The following is a 22,642-nucleotide window of genomic DNA, read 5'->3' as shown; positions in this document are numbered from 1 at the left end:
ATTATCAAGCTTGGTACTGAGATACCACAGTACTGAGATACCAAACTATAGGCAAACAAAAAAAGAGAGAAATATCTCTCACTTTCACATACAAGCATTGTATTTACAATATTTAATATTTAATTTAGAAGGTACAATATTTTAAAGCCTATGACATAACAGTTTTAGAAAATAAAGACACACAAAAAGTAGCAGCGTGGTTTGGTTTATAAAAGGGATATTTTGGAAAAAAAAGTACCTGGTAATTTTTTTATTTATTACTGTCAGGATCGCGGGGCAGGTGAGCCGAAAAGCAGGCGAATGGAGCCGTGAAGACGGATAAATGGGGTTTTAATGAGCCAACGACAGACAGGTAGAGACATCCACGGACACTACAATGACGGATCTGGGGAAGACTGACTGAGACTCGGACTAAATACACGAGACAAGGCAAAAGGAATAGGCAACAGGTGATGACAATCAGGAGTCGACATGAGGTAATGAGGGGGCGTGGCACACACGAGGATCGTTCGGAGCTGAACGTGACAATTACTTTCATTAAATTACTTAAAACTTTAAGTGACATGGGGTAAATTACTTTTAAGGGCAATTTAAATAGCAGACTTGTCTTGCTAAACGAGTGCAAGTTAGAACATGGGTGATATTGCCATGTAGGCATAATACGATATATTTTAAAAATCATAACTGACCTTCCAGGTGGCTAATAAATCCAACATTACATTTCCTCATTAGCGTTGTTATACTCCTGACCGCCACAGATTGCACAGATTATTTATTTAGCTACACTTGAGTAAGTAAGTACAAAGTAAGGCCATTTCATTAGTAGATATATCTCAGAGATTTTTATGTTATTCATAAGAGAATATACTAGTATATGGTGGTCTCTGCATACCTTTCAATGTAGTCTGCACAATTTTCACTTTCTATTCCCTGTTAAAATATTACTTCAACTGCTGGATACTGCACTGGAATAGTTTAAGGAAATATAGGTTGTTGCCCTTCCACAAGGGTACCACGACAGAGTATTCCCTTGGATTTTTTTAAAACATTGTAAACCTAAAGTATAAACTATTTTAGTTGCCGTCTTGTGTTGAGTAGCAAAAAAAGAAAACTACACAGGTGTAACACAGTTTTCATTATTATTATTCTTAAATCCTGTTTACTAGCCATATATCTCCCCTCCTATATACTGTATAAAACTTTAAACGGCACTTTATATATAGCAGGGTCCCTTGGTTCGATCCCCATTTACAGCAGTTTTGAACAGTGTACACAACTCAAAATTGACTGTGTAAATTCAGCCAGGGAAAAAAGCAGAAATAAAGACTCTATGATCTGGACAGGCAGCTCATGGGCTCCCAGTATCGACCCTCCATCTTTGTGTATCGTTCAAGCATCATTACTGTGTAGCTGCGCACCTCAAAACTGGCTCACCCAAAAACAGTGAGATACTGTATGTGAGCCAAAAAAACAATACACTAACATTTGATCAAGTGTGTTTTTCATCAAAGAGAGAGAGAGCAAGCACATGACACCCGTGTTATATCAAACAGACTGTTATGATAACATATGCAGCCAGAAGGACAAAAAAAATAGATCGTAATCATTAAAAATAATTTGAAAAACTTGAGTCTTAAATTTAGCTCTTCCCAAGATGCAGGAGTTAATCAAACACCAGACTAGACGTATCACAGCAGAAGCTGCATCAGTATAAAAACTAGACAGAATAAATAACTACTTCTTTCATATATATTGCGGAACTGCATAAACATTGACACACAAACAGAATACAATCTTATTTACTTGGATCTGCAATAAAAATTCAAAAACAACATTCACTTGGAAACTCCAGAACATTTCTACTTACCTAGGCTTTCCAAATCGTGCTTATTGCCACCTCATGAGATTATATACCTGGTCAGTAAGTCAAATGATTACTTAAAGGGCTGCAAAATCCAAATGGCTTATCCCTGTCGTTCCTCAGTCACATGGTTCTCTTCCCAGGGCGCTATTATGGTGTGAAACAGTGTCTCTCACATAAAACTCCGCAGTAAGAGTCACCGATGTAGACAGCTGCAGCCCCCAATCTCCCCTTCGGTAACTTAGGTCAGCCAGCATCACGCACAATCTTATCATAAATACAACTTACGAATTAGACTAGTAATTTTACACATTTGCCAATCATGTTTAAACTGCTTATTTAAGCAGTTCTTGGGATTCTAAATTGTCAGCTGTCAGAGTTTAATGTAAGGAAAATAGTGTCATGTCATGAACATTTCACGGAAGAAACATACTAAGATATCTTTCCTTATTCCAATTTGGAGTATTATTAGGTGGAGGGAACATTATGTTTTGATAGCAATGATAGGGAAATTATGTGGTGTTACAGAAGCACAACATGCACACCATAAAAAAGATCAGATGCCAGCAACTGTACCAGAAATTCTATGCAAAAAAACAACTACAAAATGGACTGATACCTTTCTCTCCAGTATGTTAAAATGCATTATCATCAATCAAAATTCGTTATTTATTATTAAAGTCTTTTTTCTTAATATTTAATCACAAAAACTATGACAAGAAGCATTACATCAGTACACCCACTCTGCTTAGCATTGTGTCATACAACTCATCTTGCTTAAAAAAACAGCATTCATTTAAGAAAGCAATTAAGCCTGACATTAACAATTCTCATAACCTACAGATTAATATTCAAAGTGTTTTGGCCTCTTCTCTCTTTGTTTGATATTTTTGAGTTGTTTTGAGTAGATAAGATGTACGCCAGGTCTTACCACAGTATTTGAATTCAGTGAAGGTCGTGACATTATCTCCTTTCTAGAACATCAAATTTATTTTACTCCAACCATTCTTGCATGCTCAGCTGTGTTCCCTTATTGCATGGCCTATTCTGTATTAAGCATCAGCTCATGGAAATATACCACATTTTCTAGAAAGATTTTAAGGTGCTCCATCCATCCATCCATCCTACAGTCAGTTATCCCTGCAAGGGCTGTGGAAATGTACAATAAAGGAGTCATTATGTATCATCATATTCCCATCATTATGATTCAGGATGAATATGAGGTCTCCTTTGTTGCCACTCTGTGCAAAATTATTGCCATCTTAACTTTTTTCCATTTCATTTTACAATTTTCATTTATGTGGAAAAGCTCCAATTTAGTTTCATCTGTCCACATAACAATAACTCCCTCAATCATCCATACCAAGCACGTCGCTCTTGAACAAAAGCTGCTGCACAAGATGTTTGCAGATGTACAATCTACAGTTTCCTGGGAAGAATAACTAGGCTGCCTTTCTCAGTCTGTCAGTTGGTGCACTTTTTTTTCCTTTGCATATGCATCTCTTATGATCAGATCATGCATCATTCCCCAAAAAACCTTTGTTGTGAGGGGCAGAATCGGATGTGAACATGTAAACAAGACAGGATCTGACTAAAAAAAGGTGGAGTGTATTTGTGTCTCCTGAAATAACCTGTCTGTCCATTTAATACAGATCCAGTAATTATAAATGTTTAAAATAATGCAATACAGTGCATGTGTGCATATTTTAAACCCACTATCTTTTTCAATATGATTCAAGGAGCTTTTTATGTGAAATTATACCTTAGTTCTCCCCATATTCATGACTTTTCAAATTCAGTATTTTACTTTAGTTTCTACTTTTTATTGCAAAGTCTGCATCCAAAATATATCAGTCGTGGACAATTTTAAATGGTTTCTATGGAGGAAATTTCATCCCATTCATAAGGTTTTTAGGCAAGCAACCATTCATACGCCTGCTGCACTGTTCCTGTTCTCTGCAAATACAATGACTATAAATGGAATTCACTGGTAAAAATATTGTCAGCCTCTCCTACTGCTCAAGTATGTGGGTACTTTATTTTCTATTTTATATCTACAACAACACATACATGTTTTTTTGCTTTTCCTTTCACTTTTATTTTTTATTTTTCACCAGTGAGCAATAATCTAGTCTGAAGACTCACCCTGTAGTTTTGAAGAGGTTCTGCAGAGGTTCTGCAGCGCTAAGGAGGATAGGCCTTGGCAAGAAAAATATTCACTCCACGTCAGATTTACACTGCTGTATACTTCCTAAAGCTGTATGCGTTAACCTGCTGGTACTAGGTGATGAAATGCTCTTTTCCCCTCCTTGATAAAAAGAGAAAATGATCTTAGAATTCAGCTTGGTTGGTCTTTATAACTAAAAAGCATTTTCCTTGCTGTTACCTGGCTGGTTTTTGATGGTTGCTTTTGTGCTCACTAACACAAACAATCACAAAGGGAGCAGACTTCTTAATTTACTGCAAAGCGTGACCCTAAGGTATTCACTACGAATGGCTAAGATGGATTCATCGAGTGTGGTAGCTGACTGCATCAATTTCAGATGTTGGCACATAATCTGTAGCACCCTCAAAAGGCATTAGCGTACTGAGTATGTCAGTGAGGGTACACCCCCTGTGGGTGAATGGCAGGCGGACAAGTGATGCATCATTTTCAGATGGAAGACATTGAGACAGTGGCAGGTTGTTGGTGATTTTCGACTCTGGAAATAACTTGACTTCACTTGAAAAATAAGGCGACAATGAATGTTGATTCATAGCACCATAACAGTAAATAAGACAATCACTGCAAATTGAAAGTTCAATTATTAATTTTTTTAGCTTATTTTTAATTTTCACATAATATAAAAAAGAGATTATAGACATACATTGGGTGGCGTGTGATTCAGCAGGTTAGGAGCCTGGGCTGGTGACTGGAAGGTCACTGGTTTGAACCCCCAATGTTGGGCACTTAATTTAAAAAATTTGTGTTGGTGTCTCATAGAGAGCAAGATGAGAAAGGTGAAAAGACAATTTCCCAGTGAGAATCAATAAAGTATCACTATTCTAATAGATATACCCCTGTAATCCAGTTTGTTTCTGAAATCATAATAATTAGACTCTTTTATAAAACTACATACATTGGTAAAATAAATAAAATAAGATGAACCATTTTTGCATTGATTTATGTCATAAACAGATGACACACATGACAAACACATCAGTTCTCATTGGACCATGCAGACCAAGCCCAGAGGCTCAGCAGGTAGCCAGAAGCAGATAGAGCAGGGGAAGCACATTCACGCTGACATTAACACATGCGGCCTACCTCTGCAGTGACTGCGTCGCCTCTTCCTGCCAGTGTAGGCACTGCATGTCACCTGCTGCAAGTGTGTGATCTCTACCGGTGTGTTGGTGCGGAAGCTCTCCTTGAACTTCAGCATCAAGGTCTCCACTGTTTCTTGTTTGGGGTCAACCGCTACAAATGTTTTCACAGTGATGGAGCGTTACAATGACATTCACATCAAAGACAGACACAGAGGACATCCACACATTCCCCTAAGCACTTATCCTGGACAGGCTGTGTGGGCAAACAAGACATGCACAGGCAAATCTATACAGTGCTGCTCAAGACGACTAAAGCTTGGAGATGAACTATAGGTTTGGACAAAAAGGAGTATTTACTTACAAAGGCAGAATTATTATTCAGAACTGTCATTTCATTTTTAGAGAAACTTGCATATAACATTTCATTGCTGGCACTGCAGTTCCTTAAACATGAGGAAACATAATTAACTCGTGCTCACTCAAGTGAAAAAATGTCAAACAGAAGACAAAATACATGCTTTAAGTTTCTCAATATGCTTTTTAAAGAGAGATTCAGTGTCTCATTGTATATGATGATAAAAAAGGGATTAGATAGACTGCTGAAAAGCAGAATAAAATGAAATCTTATAACAAGTGAAAGTAAGAGGAACTTTTCTGCATAGTTTTACACACATTTCAATGCATTTAACTTTTTAATAATTAAAACAACCCTGAGATGGATTGGCGCCCTGTCCTGGGTTATTCCCTGCCTTTCCCTTGCAGCTTCCACAGGCTCCGGATCCACAGGATCCTGAATAGGACAAGTGGTTACAGAAAATGGATGGATGGATGGATGGATGGATGGATGGATAATTTAAACATTATTTAATATTCTCAATTATTTTGTTGCTCTTCTGAATTTATATATTTGTTTGTTTTTCACCAACAAACAATTGTCTCTTGGCCGCTTTAGAGATTTTAAAGGTTAATTCACAATAAGAATAATGACAGTAGTTAATAACTGAATATTGTACATTTAATCTATGCTTCAACAGGACACAGTCTTAGTGTATATCTTCTTCGATTGCTAAAATTCAAACACCAAATAAAATCTATGGTAAAATAGCTTTCAGTTTAATGAGGTCATTGTTGGCTTTGGAAAGACAATCCCAGCAGGAAAAAACATCAATTTCACACTGCTTTGCAAAGCTGCAAAAAGAGAGAGTAGGAAGTTTCATATAGGTACTGCCACCCACTGAAATGTGTATATAAAACCAATATTGTATTTGATAGAAAATACATGGCAGTGTAATATAAAGAAAGAAGCGAGAAAACTTGCGATAAATTCCGCTATTATTTAACCCACTTAAAAAGATTAATAAATATTTTACATGCATACACAATATCTTCCATCCATCCATCCATCCATTTTCTCCCGCTTATCCGAGGTCGGGTCGCGGGGGCAGCTGTCTCAGCAGGGAAACCCAGACTTCCCTCTCCCCGGCCACTTCATCCATCTCCTCTGGGGGAATCCCGAGGCGTTCCCAGGCCAGCCGAGAGACATAGTCCCTCCAGCATGTCCTGGGTCTTCCCCGGGGCCTCCTCCCAGTGGGACATGCCCAGAACACCTCACCAGGGAGGCATCCAGGAGGCATCTTAAGCAGATGCCCGAGCCACCTCATCTGGCTCCTCTCGATGCGGAGGAGCAGCGGCTCTACTCTGAGTCCCTCCCGAATGACCGAGCTCCTCACCCTATCTCTAAGGGAGAGCCCAGCCACCCTGCAGAGGAAACTCATGTCGGCCGCTTGCTCCTCCGCATCGATCTCGTTCTTTCGGTCACTATCCACAGCTGGTGACCATAGGTTAGGGTAGGAACGTAGATCGACTGGTAAATCGAGAGCTTTGCCTTTTGGCTCAGCTCCTTCTTCACCACGACAGACCGATGCAGCGCCCGCATCACTGCTGACGCCGCACCGATCCACCTGTCGATCTCCCGCTCCATCCTTCCCTCACTCGTGAACAAGACCCCGAGATACTTAAACTCCTCCACTTGGGGGAGGACCTAATCCCCGACCACAATATCTTTTAAATGTCAAATAACAATGTGGACCTTGTAACACCACAGAAGAATTAACCACAAGAATTAACATTATGACTACATGCAAAACTTCTAACAGATGAATATGGTAAGTACATATTACATGTATGTATTTCAACGTCAAGGAGTCACCTACTCTAAGGCCACAATTCATTGAAAAAGCGTACGATGCAGATGGTATGACAGTAGTCATGGGAGTTTGTGATGTCACAGTATATAGACATTCATCATGGCCATTTTTCTCCTCCTGACCTCTTGAATTCATCAGTAACAATGTAGGGATATTGAACCTTGTAGAAAAAACATAATAGCTTTCAAAGAGCATTTCTCTTGAGCCTATTCTAGGCAGCATGGGGGAAAGGCAGGCTAATATCTATATAATACAATAAAATAATACAATTCTACTTCACCAGTTTCACACAACTGTTATAAATACCTCAATGTGTACAGAGCCAAAGCATCTTTAGATCAAAATAAAAGCATAAAATAAACAGTATGCAATGATAGAAATGACCAACTATAGCAATTCTTTGTGAAGATGAAGCCATACTTTTAGCACGTGTACTAGAAAGGCTGTGAAATCCATTCTAAGTCATTCTTATTCTAAGTCATTTTCTTGTGATTTATTCGTTTTGACACTTATAGAATGGGCAGGATAATATTCTAAAGATTTTGCAAGTAAAATATTTGACTTCAGAGAGAGTGATGGGCAGTGTGTGGATGGGTTAGCTGGACGGCTGAAAGACAGAGGACAGAGAAGCACGCAGGCCAAAAAATTGCAAAAGAGCCTTGGTTAGAACTAACCAAACAAAAATTTCTATTTTCAAAGTACAGATTGTCCCACTTATTCATATAACAGATTTTTAGTTTCTCGTGTTCAGGAGTAACACAAGTATCTACACTTGGCAATTCAGTAGTACATCTACGTATATTGAAAAATTTCACTGTAATTGTGATTCAGGAGACAGCAGAATGCTGGAGACCAAGGTTCCAATCTCTAGCCTGCCTCTATGTGTGTGGAGTTTGCATGCTCTCCCCGTAGTGTCATGGGATTTCCTCTGGGTTATCCTGTGTCCCCACACAGTCCAAAAACATGCTAAGGTGAATTGGAGTTGCCCAACTGCCTGTAGGTATGCATGTATGTGTGAATAATGTGGTATGTGTATGTGATGGGCTAGTGCCCCTCCAGGACAGGCCCCGGATCCCCGGACCCTGCATAGGACAGGCGGGTATGGAAAACTGATGAGTGAACGTTTATTTGTTACTGTACATGTGCGTAGCCTGTTTGTTTTAATGCAGCACCAAGTCACCAGCTTCAAGCAAATTAATTCAAGAAATGCAGGAAATACTGTAACTAACCTACTGAAAGCTTGCCTCAGTGCCATAACATGACCAAGTGAATATACATCATCTGTTTCCTTTCTCATTTATGTACAGTATGCGACGTGCTCATTAGTATTTATAGTGTGCTTCATGCTATTTAATCCGTCTGCCCAATCCGAATACTTTAAACTCTCACTAGACATTCCCACATTTAGAAAATGCAAATGATGATAAAACAGAGAACAGAAAATAGATTTTGCTCTTTTATTTCATTTATTTGACTTAATCAGCATTCTTGGCCTTGGTGTTTCAGCTAAACACATTAGATTTATGCCTTAGCCATGTTTGATCTATGACTAAAGTCAGAGGTGACAAACTGGATAGAAGAAAGTTTAAAAATAAAAGTAGTAAGCAATGAAAAGACTGTCCCACTGCTTTGATGCAAAAACAGACAGCACTTTGAGATGCTGATGTAGGGTTTCAGCTGCTCATGTAGAGTTTGAGGATTTGCAGAAAGCTGGGATAAAATTTAACATGATTTATCACGAATTTAGGGACATTTATCCATTTTAGATAATTTGGCACTTCGGAGATGCTGTCTTGGGTATTTTTTTTACCAATCTCCTTTTTGAGATTAGTGTAAAGGATTTGTTAGCTGTATCATCGAATCAATAAAACAGGAATTTGATTAAACTAAAATAACTTTACTGTGTAGGGCTTAAGGGGACTGTGCCATCTGCATAGTGAGAACACAGAGCAGAAGTTTATTAATTTAAATTAGTTACCTTTTGTGTATAGATAGATCTTCATCAGAAGTTATTTTAAGGTTTCAGTTTAAAGACATTTTTTCCATAGCAACCTAGTAAAACTCTATATTTTGAAACAAATTTATGATGATTGCATGCCTCCGTGGCAAGTAAGCGGACAGTTTATATTGCACTAGCCTAGATATTTAGATAAAATGAAATTGATTCCAAAGAGAAGAATCATAAACCGAGATAAAGATGTGTGTTAAAGAAGTTAAATATGTGGTCATCAGTACTAAAATTCAAGTATTTCTGCATCAACTCAACCTTAACATACTTACTCAACATAAATATGCAATAATATGGGTGAATTGTCTGATACACCATAAGTACAAAGATATTACACTTGGCCATTACACCCACAGGAACTTTTATGACATCCCATTCTAAATACATAGGCATCAATATGGAGTTGGTCCCCCCATTGCAGCTATAACAGCTGCCACTCTTCTGGGAAGGCTTTCCACACGATCTTGGGGTGTGTCTGAGAATTCATCTAGAATCCCCTAAGCATTTGTGAGGTCAGGCACTGATGTTGTATCTGAAGGCCTGACTTGCAATCTCCGTCCTAGTTAATCCCCAAGGTGTTCGATGGGGATAAGGTCAGGGTTCTGTGCGGGCCAGTCAAGTTCTTCCACACCAACCATGTCTTTATAGACCTTGCTTTGTCCACTGAGGTACAGTCATGCTAGAACAGAAAAACACAAAGTTCCCACAAAGTTTGAAGCATAGATTTGTCCAAAATGTCTAAGAATGCTGTAGCATTAAGAGTTCTCTTCACTGGAACTAGGGGGTCTAGCCCAACCCCTGAAAAACAACCTCATACCATTATCTCTCCTCACCTCAGCACTTGACGACCCCACTCTGTTACTTGGTTGAGTTTCTGTTGTTCCCAAATGCTTCCACTTTGTAATAATACCACTTACAGTTGACTTTGGAATATCTAGCAGGGAAGAAATTTCATGAACTGACAAATGTTTGCAAACCTCACTTCATGGTTTGATTTTATATACCTGTAGTCTGAATGAAACACCTGAATTCAATGATTATGAGGCGGGTACCAATACTTTTGTCCGTACAATGTAATTTTACACCTTCAGTAAACGTAATAGTCTGTGGTTATCAAAGTTCAGGTAAGATCTTTAGTCCTTTTTGCTCCCACATTTCAAAAGCACTATTGCGCTTAATTGGTCTCTAAATTGCTCATAGTGCTACATCCAACAAGATGAATGTTGTGACTTTCAGGCTTATGGAAAACCTGACTGGCAGCAATACCACAAAAAGAAGTTCATGTAACATCAGCTTACAAAATCCACAAAACAACGACCTATCCCATAATTATAGATACATGTATACTAGACCGATACAGTTATAAATTGTTTCTTTTATTTTTAGATTCTCAGCCTCGCTAAGAATCTAAACTACTTCTTATTGGCCATTCCGAGAGTACTATGTCAAGAGATGCCAGAATAATGCTGGAAATGGAGAAAAAAGGGCATAATTCACCAATTACAGCTGACAGTGTTAAAAGCTATTGATCCAGCTTAATTCTACCTCAAGAGTCCTGCTCAAAGAGAACTTGAGATTTCCACAGAGAGAATGAGATAATGAACTTACAATCAGCAGGCCTGGTACTGTCTTAAAGCCATGAACACTGAAAAAAGACAGAATGTCTTTTTAAAGAAAAGAAAAAAACACCTTTAGAATTACGGTTAGGGGTCAAGGTGACCACAGATCTCGCCGTCCATCTTCCATAATTACCACTGAATATTTGACTTCCGCATGGTGAACGAGGTCCCATGAAAATTTTGTAGAGATCTTAAAGTGGAGGCTTTCAGAACTCCCCCATTCACTTGGCAGTCATGTACAGACCCGTGGGCCATACTAAGCAGCAGCAGACCCTGCAGAGTGTGCATACTGAGGAAGTACAGTCACCATACTTCAATACTTGGGAGGCGGTGCAATACACCATTCACGCATGGAACAGACTGAGTAAGTCTTTCCCTGGTTTTATTTTCCATTATTGTAAGGCTGCCCCCTCGCTTACCCGTGTTTATTTGGTTCCTATTAAAATGATATTTAGGTAACAGAAATCATTTCAGAAACACTGAAACATTATACGTAATGCATGTTTGAGCACTTGGCTTTAGTTGTAATAATAAAAAATACTGGCAATATATAAACATGACAGAAAATGTGTCACCCCCTGCCCACGCCCTGCCCACCTCCTGCTTCCTTCCTAGCGTGGCCCTAATGAGCCACACTTGTTAATCACTTGTCTTACCTCTTGTTCCTGCCCTCCTGTTAATCACTCCATCTATCTCTTGTTAAATCCTTCATCTGTCTTCTATACAAGTGCTTCCCAGTGTTCCCAGTGCTTCCCTTCTATACAAATTATCTCCCAATGTTATAATTCACCTTGTAACATCATGATTGTAAATGGGAACATTCTGGAGTACGGCTTTTACAAATTGCTGGATAGTTTGATCGGCTAAGGCCGAAACAAGTAGGAAAAGTTCACCAGACAGACTTGACCCCCATTGAAATAAACAAGCATGATTTCAAATAATGGCAGCATGTCACACAAATGTTAGGATTAAGGGCTGTTTGATGAGTTGATGCCTGCTGTGCTCTGTTTGACATCCATGGGAGAATTTATTTTTTTGTAGCCATACAGACGAAAAAAGAGAACTTACAAAAACTTGTGTCATGTACTGCAACTACTTATCTAATATTGCGGTCATTAATTGAAAATTTTATTTTATTATTATTTAATTATGCTAAAGAAAACTAAATGTCTTACACTGAAGGCTAACAGTTCAGTACAGGCTGTCCATGACATAAAACATATAGGGTCTACTCTGTCATGCACTTAAGTCCAAAAAGTGAGTGGAAAAAATAGATTTAAAGGAAGTAGTGTGTTCCGGCAATCCTGAACCGCAGTGCATGTTCTTGGGAGAGTGTGACAGACAGTGACAACCTCATCTTTACTGTATCTACTTCAACTAACACTGAATGCATAGCATGTTTCCGGGTGGATCGTGAAACACTCAGTTTTGAATTCCAAACCATTCGGTATTTTCATACACATACATACACATACATACACATACATACACTACATACACATGCATACACATGCATACACGACATACACTACATACACTACATACACTACATACACATACATACACATACATACACTACATACACTACATACACTACATACACATGCATACACGACATACACTACATACACATACATACACTACATACACATACATACACTACATACACTACATACACATACATACACTACATACACATACATACACATACATACACATACATACACTACATACACATGCATACACATGCATACACGACATACACTACATACACATGCATACACTACATACACTACATACACTACATACACATACATACACATACATACACTACATACACTACATACACATGCATACACGACATACACTACATACACATACATACACTACATACACATACATACACTACATATACATACATACACTACATACACATACATACACATACATACACATACATACACATACATACACTACATACACATGCATACACTACATACACTACATACACATACATACACTACATACACATACATACACTACATACACTACATACACATACATACACATACATACACATACATACACTACATACACATACATACACATACATACACTACATACATTAGGCCAGGGGTCCCCAGAGAAACTACCAGACCATGACATTCACCTAATTGGTAACCATTCTATACTTAACGGGGTAGATGCATGTGTTTTTAGTGTCAGTAAATAGGAACTGGTTTGGAATAATACAGCCCTTTATGATAAACAAGCATGGGAGATGCAAAAAGCTGTAGGTTAATCTTCACACGTAATTTCATAGGAAAGTACACCACCATCTCAAAACAATGAATGGTGAACAAGTCATTTTGTTAGTTATTTATTAGTTAGTGGGGCAATTGATTGCGATCATAATGGGACATAGCCTTTTACTTTTATTTATATGACATGTTTATAATTCATTAATAAATCTAGCCAGCAGATCAATCTTTCATTTTCTACAGAAAAAAAATAATTAAACTATGTAACATTATTCCACCAAGTTTCACTACTAGCACCGGCAATATATGGAGACTCGAGTAAAACAGTATTGATCTATTAAATGTTACTGAGGCACAAAAATAATTCCATCTGCTCAATTTTTGCACGGCTACTCCTGTCTCTTTCCTGTGCACTTCCACGTAACTACGTTAGCGCTGGTACGGTATTCCTGCGTTGGGAAGGCACCATATCTCGCTTACACATACACACACACATACACACACACACACACACAAACACACAAACAGGTTTATAATTATATCTATATGGGGGCTCTCCATTCATTTCTATGGTGAAAACTCTAATCTCAACATGAGGACCTTAACCCTACCCAGCCCTAACATTAACCATAAGTAACCCAACAAAATACAAGACTTTTGGCAATTTTTGTTTTTTGATTGCATTCACAGATCTTTGTGGGGACCCGAAAAATGTCAAAATAACAGGTTTTCATTACATTGTGGGGGACATTTAGTCCCCAGAAATTAATATAAACCTATTCCAAACACACCAATTCTCACTCTCTCCAGGTGTTTCACGCAATATGCAATGATGGTTAAAAGAGAAAATAAAACAATAGGGCTGTATTTGCAAGTCGCACAGGTGCACTGCATGCTTCAGAAAATTGTTTCATTTTGCAATCTTGGAAGAACAGCATCACTAAGAGCATAAAATATGAAATCATACATTTTTAAAGTGCCACTGTGACAATCTGACTTGAGGAAATGGGTGTCATATGTGGCACACTGATAGGCAATGTGGCTATTTACAAAGACAGACAGACAGATGATAACTGCTAATTACAATCACACTAATGCAATCAGTGAATGGGCCATAGTGATGTGGTGTTTTTCAGAAAACACTTTCCATAACACTGACATTGATATACATTAATTTTTATTTTATTTTTTCATTCCTAGACCATACCTGTCAAGTTTTGGATTTGAAAATAAGGGAAATTTTCCGGCACCCACCGCGAGCCACCCCACCACCCCAACCAAGCTCCAGTATCCCTTACATTTTAAGACAGGTGTACAAGAAATCTAAAATAACCACTTGTCATTTACATTTTATTTTCATTACACATTTTCTTTTAATTTCTCATGTTCACTCCTGTGGCTCTCTGGCATTCACTAATGACTTATTATACAGATTTGTTGCAGACTTTGTATCCTTGTTGAAGTCGTCACAGAAGGTGAAAGTAACGTTGTTCTTCGCACACAGCATTGCCATTTTAACCTCCGCATTTATGACCTGGTTAATGTTGTAAACGACCTGCAGGCTACTGCAGGTGGCAGTTCTCGCGAGGCTACTGGCAGCTCAGTTTGGAGAGGGAGAGGAATTTTTTTTTTTTTATGATATTATAATACAGGAGATTTGGGGAAAGAGGGGTAAAATACGGTAGTTTCCCGGCCAAAACGGGAGACTTGACAGCTATGTCCTAGACTAAAACCTATTTTTAATTTTTAAGGATGATGATAAATGTTCCCCATATTGTTAGATATTAAACAGGATTAAATACGTTTGTTAATTCAATCAGGAGGCAGACAATGTGCATGTGATACAACAAATGACGTATACATCTGTATTTGCCTAAAGTGAAACGCTCTAGTTGAAATTCAACAGCAACCAAAAAGTTAAGAATTACTCAGTTCAGCACATTTTCAACTGTTTAATTTATTAAATGCTAAACTATCTTAAACATTAATAAACATAATCTATTTGTATAACTGAAACGAAGAATAATAAATAATTTAATTCTACAAACTGAATTAGCATAATTGCCATGCTTCATATGTGTTGCTAAATAAATAAGACACATCTTGTTTTATTGATAGTGGGAGCTGACACAATCCCACAGCCTAAGACTACTTAAAATAGTACAGATTTGAGATTTCTTGCCTTCATCCCCCGTATTCTGTGTCTGATATGCGCTGCATTTCATGTCTGTCTTGTGTTTGGTGATTTATAAATTTATCACTTTATAAATATAACTAGGACATGGTAGAACCATCTATATTATCTTTGTTGCTGGCAAAGATTTTCCTCACATGCAACTTAACACAGTCATGACAATAAAACAAAGCCCATACCATGGATTAAAGCCATGGATTAAAGTGTTTTTAACAGTACTCTATTTTTAAATATGCATAACATTCAGTGCGCATAATGAAATACATAATTTGAAGAACTATGATGGAAACTCACAATTGATCCCACATTCAAATTAACGGCGCCTTTTTCTAGTCAAATTTTAGCTTGGTTAAACTGTAAAATGTATCAGATTAATAAAGAAAAATCTTCTTGTAGTCATAACACAGAATACTTGTACAGTAAAGTCATCAAGAGTGAAGAAAAAACAGAATTATTTTTAGTCTTCAAGGCAGCTGCTTCCTTATATTTATGGTGCAGTTGGTGACATTTTTCTATCCTATTCATCAGAGAATGTGCCGCAAGGAATGTTAGCAGAACACGAACAATTGTCATAAACATGGACCCTTTGACAAAGGCAGCAGCAAAGAGTTATTGTGGTTAGTGTAGCTCCTGTATTCCTGTGTAACATGCCAGAAATAATTAGGACCCAAATAGACTAAAACAACATAAAACTCAGAAATGTTTTAGAAAAACCATGGCTGAATGGCTTATGCTTTATGTTCAGACTGAATGCTAGAATACAAGGAAAACTCAAAAATGTGTGCTGTAAGCCTATTTTGTGTGCTGCAAGGTACGACTTTAGTATGTAGTATTGTTTTAAGACACCATCAGCCGCGATACAACGAGATCAAAGGAACTGGAAGCGGAGTGGATGGCATCCATTTGCTCTCATTGCATTTCTGCTCTGCAGGGACACATCACTTGCAAGAACACACAAACTTTCCCTTCGACAAGTTTCAGAAAAGGAGCAGGTAAATACCAGACTCGCGTTGCAGGTTAAACATGCAGCGCCTGGGGAAACTTCACAATTTTCACGCGTGGAGAATGCAGGCGTGACACTTCTTTCACTATTGCCATTTGTCATGCACACAGAAAGAGAAATGCATAGCAGTACAGAAGAGTAGAAATTCCATTCATTTTCTCTCTGTGGAGGTAATATGACATCACTGAAAACTAAACTGTCCCTCACATGCATCCTGAAATAAACATGTGATACCAGCCTGGTATACAGCAGCACCCAGAGTAGGGTATACAGCAGCACCCAGAGTAGGGTATACAGCAGCACCCAGAGTAGGGTATACAGCAGCACCCAGAGTAGGGTATACAGCAGCACCCAGAGTAGGGTATACAGCAGCACCCAGAGTAGGGTATACAGCAGCACCCAGGCTAGGGCAACAATTTTATTACAATATACTTTTCATTTCAGTTCTTTAATTTGAGGCTACATTTTTCTTAAATTTAAGAAAAGGATCCCCTTTAAACAGATTCAGAGCATGAAAAAGACAGCAAATGAATAAAGAAATCATGCAAAAACAGCATGGTTTATTGCCCAGCTTTTTCTCTGCTTGTTACAAAGGGGGGCGTGGATCTGAAATTGCAGGTACAGATGTCATCCCTCCTGTTATAAGGGGATCACCCCATTGTGAAAAGTAAAATGCTTGGTACCATTTTGAACCAAAATGGGACATGATTTGTCTCATAATATGCCATCGAACTTGGTAAATTTTATCATCAGGACCTGGGGGCTCTCGTATTTCTTCAGACTGAAAGTGAAAACCACAGCTGTTTGTGTCTTTGACAGGGATCTTCAACCTAAACTAACAGATATTCCCTTGGCGAGACTCATCTGTGTCCGTCTCAAAATGTTTTGATTGAGGGGGGGGGGGGGGGGGGAGAGTATTTAAATACCATGTCCATGGTAAATATTGCATTTTGATTAAATCGTCCGTCAGAATTCACCAGGGTGTTGACCGCTGGTGAATGTAAGTGCTTCTCCATGTTCTGTTGAATGGCACTGCTTCAGGCATGGCAGTATTTCCAGTTATGCAGTATTTCCAGTTATGCAGTATTTACATGAGTTTGCAGTATTTACATTTTTGTTCGCACAAGTTTTTGGAAGAGTTTACAGTACACAGAACCAGTTTGTTACGAGTCGGACTTTAAATAGCCAAAGCAAGCCTACTGCCACACCACCAACGTTTTTTACCATGTTTATCCACAATACATCAGTAAAAGATGCTGTGGGTGTTGAGTCACTGCTTTCTTCACTGACATTTCTTCCATAATATAATCAATACATAAGCATGGGCCGTGCTCCACTAACTCTATCAACCGTGCCTGTATGTTGGGCATACTATATGACTGGTTGGAATGACATTCTTTTCTGTGACGTGATTGGTTGATATGTACTTTGAAGCAGTGTTCATTATTTACAGTCTATCGAAGTTTCTCACCGTTTACTTTTTTATACGAAGGTAAGTTGTTATCGTTTATTATGTCCTGCCCTAACGCAGAGGAAACACGCATTTGAACTTGAAACCTGGCAACAGCTCCACCACTGATACACCTAATGATATGGAACGGGGATCTTTCAGAAGGCCCTAGTTACTTACTGTAACATCACATTCTTTCCCCTGTTTCTTAGTCTCTCACTTTGTAGAGCTAAGAAAACTTTTAAAAAGTCAATGACTTACAAACATGACCTACTGTAAATACTTTCTGGGATTAAGTCTAAAGTTTAAATAAAAATGTGCCATTTAGTATGGGGTTCTGGAGTCTTTCACGGGTCCAATGAACAGCTTCACCATCAGTTTTTTCTCATTATCCATGTTGAACCAGAATGAAACTATTGTGAAGAGAAAAGTAGGATGGTTGCTGTTTTAAAATACACACTGCGTATACTTTGGTTTGACTTCAGTAGAGCAAAAGCTTACAGAATCACTGCTCATATGCATTTACACATTGTGGTAAAGGTGCAGAAAACTGGTAAATAACAGTCAGTGCCACAACTTTCATCTGAATGCAAGATGATTTACTGAAATTCACATCCCAAGATAAATAAAATTCAGATTTAGAGATTACCAAAACTTTACAGAATTAACCCAACCATAATGTAAAGGATTATTAAACAAAAGATATAATATGATTACCACTGACATCCTGAAAAGTATTAAATTATTCCTTATATGGTGCACTTTGTTTTGCTCTAGCAGTTTATTTAATTGGGTTAATTCTTTAAAGTTTTGGTGATCTATAAAAATGAATTGAAAACCATTATGATTATTCTTAGAACTGAAATGAAGAAACTATACAAATTCTAAATGACAACTGCAAAGAAAAACTGTATGGAGGTTTACTAATTTCTAATGTATTTGTCTTCTGTTTGACCCTGTTTGTACACTGAAATGGAAAATAAACATAAATACAGCTAAATAATACATGTAGTGTTTTGACCATGTTCTGTATTTACTCCCTAACATAAGATGCATTGCCTTCCTGATCATTAGCTAATCTACTTACAAAACATAATATGAAATTTAGTGGCTGTATGTGGAAATCTGGTTTTACAAAACACAATATTTTCCGGGTGAGGAAGTAAAGTTGTACTTTACACTGCACTATTGAACATGGAATGACTAGTGCAAGGTGCAGCCAGAAAGTCCCCTAACTATAACACACATCATTACAGGTTTAAAGGGTGATGATAATATATCCTGCCACCAGCTTGATGCCTGGACATGAAAAAAACTTTCTGGCACTTAAAAATATGTATAAAAAAAAACACATTAGCCTTCATCATCCATCCATCCACCAACCACTTGACACCATATAAACATGATTCCTCAGGCAATAAACACCCTCAGCACACCATGTTTTCATTTGTACAGACGTTATTACACTATGAAGCAGGTTATTTAAACAACTAATAATTTAACGTCATTTCATCAGCAAGGAGAAGAAAAAAAAGCATAATTGATTCAATTTAACTGCAAGAGGTAAAACAAGAAGAGGTCAAAAACACTAACCAGAGAAATGATGCAATAATTTCAAAGATACTCGATATGCTGTGGAGCGATTACAAACCTATCAGAAAGATATGGAACGTCTACAGTACGGAATCTAAAACAGGTCATCCTTAAAAAAAGCAACAAACAGGCCAACGCGGCATCTATTAAGGAGTCACAGGCTGCCAAGACTAAAACTGGAGACAACGATAACCAGGATACTTTAATCTGGACAGAGTGGGTGAAAAAAAAAGTATAAGCTCTTTAACTGGAGTATGCCAGAAGGCACGTGGGAGACTGAGAGGCCAAGATGATTTCATGGTCTGACGAAACTAACATGGAACTTTTGGCATCAGTGCTAAGCCCTATGTTTGGCACCAGGCTAATAGTGAGCATCATCGTGAGCACGGACGCTACACGGGGAAGCACGCTGGCAGCATATCGTCACAGGGACCCTTCTCTGTCTCATGTACTGAAAACTCATGAAAAGAGGCAGCAAAATGAATGGTGCTGGGTACAGAGAAATCTTACAGGAACATATGCTGCAGTCTGCAAGAAGCCAGGGAGATTCATCTTCCAGATGGACAGTGACCCAAACCATACAGAAGAAGCTTTACTGAAGTGGGAAAAGAAAAATCTGTATCCTGGAGCCTGGAATGTTTAAATGAAACTGCAAATAAGATATATTTAGAACTGGATGGATGAGCCCAAAGGGGTGAATCATTGTTGGAGCCACTGTATATTGAAAACAAATGTATTATTATAAGTAAAGTGTATCAATTTCTATATAGACAGACAGAGCGACTGGCAGAGATCGGTCTGTCTGTCTGTCTGTGTTAAACTGCTAAAAGACAGACTATGCTGAATGGAGATGAAGCTCACCTCTCTGATCAGGTCCACGTTTATGGCTGTCTTCTGTCTTGTACATTCTCTCCATGGTGTGGGTCACTTTGGTGCTGTAAATTTCCTCCCCCTTGTAGTCAGCAGCCTGGCTGCACAGCTGGTTGTGCAGCCGGTCGATGTTCTGGCCCAGACGCTCGTCCTCCTCACAGTCATAATCGTCCAGGATGGGCGTCTCCCGAATGGACATGCTGATGACGGGATCGGGCGGCTGCAGCCGGCTGTTATGGAAGCCGTCACGACCCTGTGGCCCCAGCAGCACAGACGGGATGTAGTGGATCTCGTGGGTCGCCTCGGTGCTCCCTCTCTTCTGGGGCACATGACGGCGTTTACACCAGTGCCGCCGTGCGTACAGAACCATGGCGAAGAGCAGGACCAGCAGCAGCAGAGCGATCAGGCTTCCCTGGTGAACAGCACAGACAGACTCACTATAATCTACTGGCCAAGAGCCAAATGCAAAAATACAGTGAAAATCAAGGGGTAATGCAAGGAGAGGGAAAGCATTGTGCACATTCAGTGCCAGTCATTTCATTATTAATGCCTCTAACATGAGACCAAACATCATGAAAAACCCACTATTATAATAATAATATTTACATACATCATGGACACACATACAGTCATGCGCTGCTTAAGGACAGGGATACATTCTGAGGATTGCGTTGCTAGGTGATTTCGTGGTTGTGCAAACATCAGAGAATACTTTTACAAACCTACAGTAGATGGTACAGCCCACTACACACCTACACACAGTAAACTATATGAATATATGTAGAAAGAGTACACTTTAAAATAACAATAAAAATACAGTATAGTAAATACATAAACCAGTAACATAAGTGTTTATTAGTAAGTAGTGTGCACTGTGTTGTTTCAGCTATGACATCACTAGCAACAGGAATTTTTTAGCTCCATTATAATGAAATGTTGTCGGACCACCATCATATACGCAGTCAGTTGTTTACTGAAACGTTGTTATGCAGCACATGACTGTATTTTGACTTCATAAATTTTTAGACTCCCCACCAATTCTACATTCTGAAATTATTAATTCAAAACGTCGAGAGGGGGAGGTGCTAACTGCTAAATGTTTTCACCACCCAGGAATAACTGACACGGAACAGAATCTGTTCATTTTCCAGCTGTATATGGTGTTATTATCAACATCAAACTGTCGTTATGACTATCTGTGATCCGATTAATAATTAGGTTCATCTCAACTTTTGCATTTTTTCCCTTTGGGAAAGAGCTCTATTAAGATATTAAACAATGTATTACTATTGTTATTATTATTATTATTATTTGTTGTCGTTAACAGAGCTTATTGTGTGCAGCTAAGGTAAATCAACAATGCGCCGGTGATTTTCTTCACGTAGTAACATGATTTTACTCACATGAAAACTACCACTTGTCCCTGCTGGACTGAAAAAGAAAAAGGCAACAAGGAGCAACCTTATTTAGAATTTGGTGATCAGTGATCATTGTTAACACACCACAGCACACAGTGCACAACAACGAAATGTGTCCTCTGCATTTAACCCATATGTGACGTCATGCCATAGCAGAGGGCAGCTAATTCAGCGCCCGGGGAGCAGGGCTGGGGGGCGGGACCTTGCTCAGGGTACCTCAGTGGTACCTCAGCTACTGGTCAGGGATATGAACCAGCAGTCTTTCGATTACAAGTGCGCTTCCCTAAGCATCAGGGCACCACTGCCCACCATAGTTTGCCTCACAGAAAATAAACATGTTGCTTGTTATGGACAATCAACATATAACTGTTTTACTGCTGATTATTAAAAGCTACTGTACTTGCAAAATGCAATTCTATTTTCAATAATTGACAAACACGATGAACAACCCTGCATGAAGTTCACTTCATGTATTTCAACATTTACATCACCTTGGCCAATTTCTGGGGGAATATACAGTAGCCCCCTGTATCTGCAGGTGATATATTACAAATAGCGAATAATAGCGAACTATATATAACGTGATTTTTGAGTACATATATATGGTAAAATTGAACTGATTAATTATGTATAGTATGACATTACCATCATTGAATACATTGTACATTATTCACATCACTGTACAGTACAGTACTGTACTCTCTCCCTCTCTCTCACTGAAAGGCATTCTGATGTTTAAGGCTAATTCTCTAGAGATGATAGAGCAATGAAAAAATATCATGTATCAAGGGATGACAGAGCAATAAAAAATCATGCTTTTTATACACTTTTATAACACAGCACTGCAACAAA

The 22,642-nt window shown here is 38.5% G+C and overlaps 1 protein-coding gene across 8 annotated transcripts in view; it reads right to left on the bottom strand.

The window, feature by feature from the left end:
* LOC111842706 (astrotactin-2-like) overlaps nucleotides 1-22,642 on the bottom strand; it is a 226,399-nt gene that overhangs the window by 130,046 nt on the left and 73,711 nt on the right. For 6 of the 8 annotated variants that reach the window (XR_011984366.1, XR_011984368.1, XR_002837973.2 and 3 more), the window contains exons 3-4: nucleotides 20,364-20,784; nucleotides 5,169-5,318 (exon numbers count right to left, since the gene is read on the bottom strand). Coding sequence is in view for 2 of the 8 variants with exons in the window: in XM_023809608.2 (XP_023665376.1) it covers nucleotides 5,169-5,318; nucleotides 20,364-20,784 (571 nt within the window). In the remaining 6 variants the exon portion in view is untranslated. Of the gene's footprint in view, nucleotides 1-1,867; nucleotides 1,981-5,168; nucleotides 5,319-20,363; nucleotides 20,785-22,642 lie in introns of those variants that run through there. The other 2 variants (XM_023809609.2, XM_023809610.2) reach the window with 2 other exon arrangements.

The sequence above is a fragment of the Paramormyrops kingsleyae genome, chromosome 2 (assembly GCF_048594095.1).
Source record: "Paramormyrops kingsleyae isolate MSU_618 chromosome 2, PKINGS_0.4, whole genome shotgun sequence".
In the NCBI taxonomy this organism is placed as follows: domain Eukaryota; kingdom Metazoa; phylum Chordata; class Actinopteri; order Osteoglossiformes; family Mormyridae; genus Paramormyrops; species Paramormyrops kingsleyae.
The sequence above is the reverse complement of the archived record's forward strand: the minus strand, read 5'-3'. Positions and strand labels throughout refer to the sequence as shown.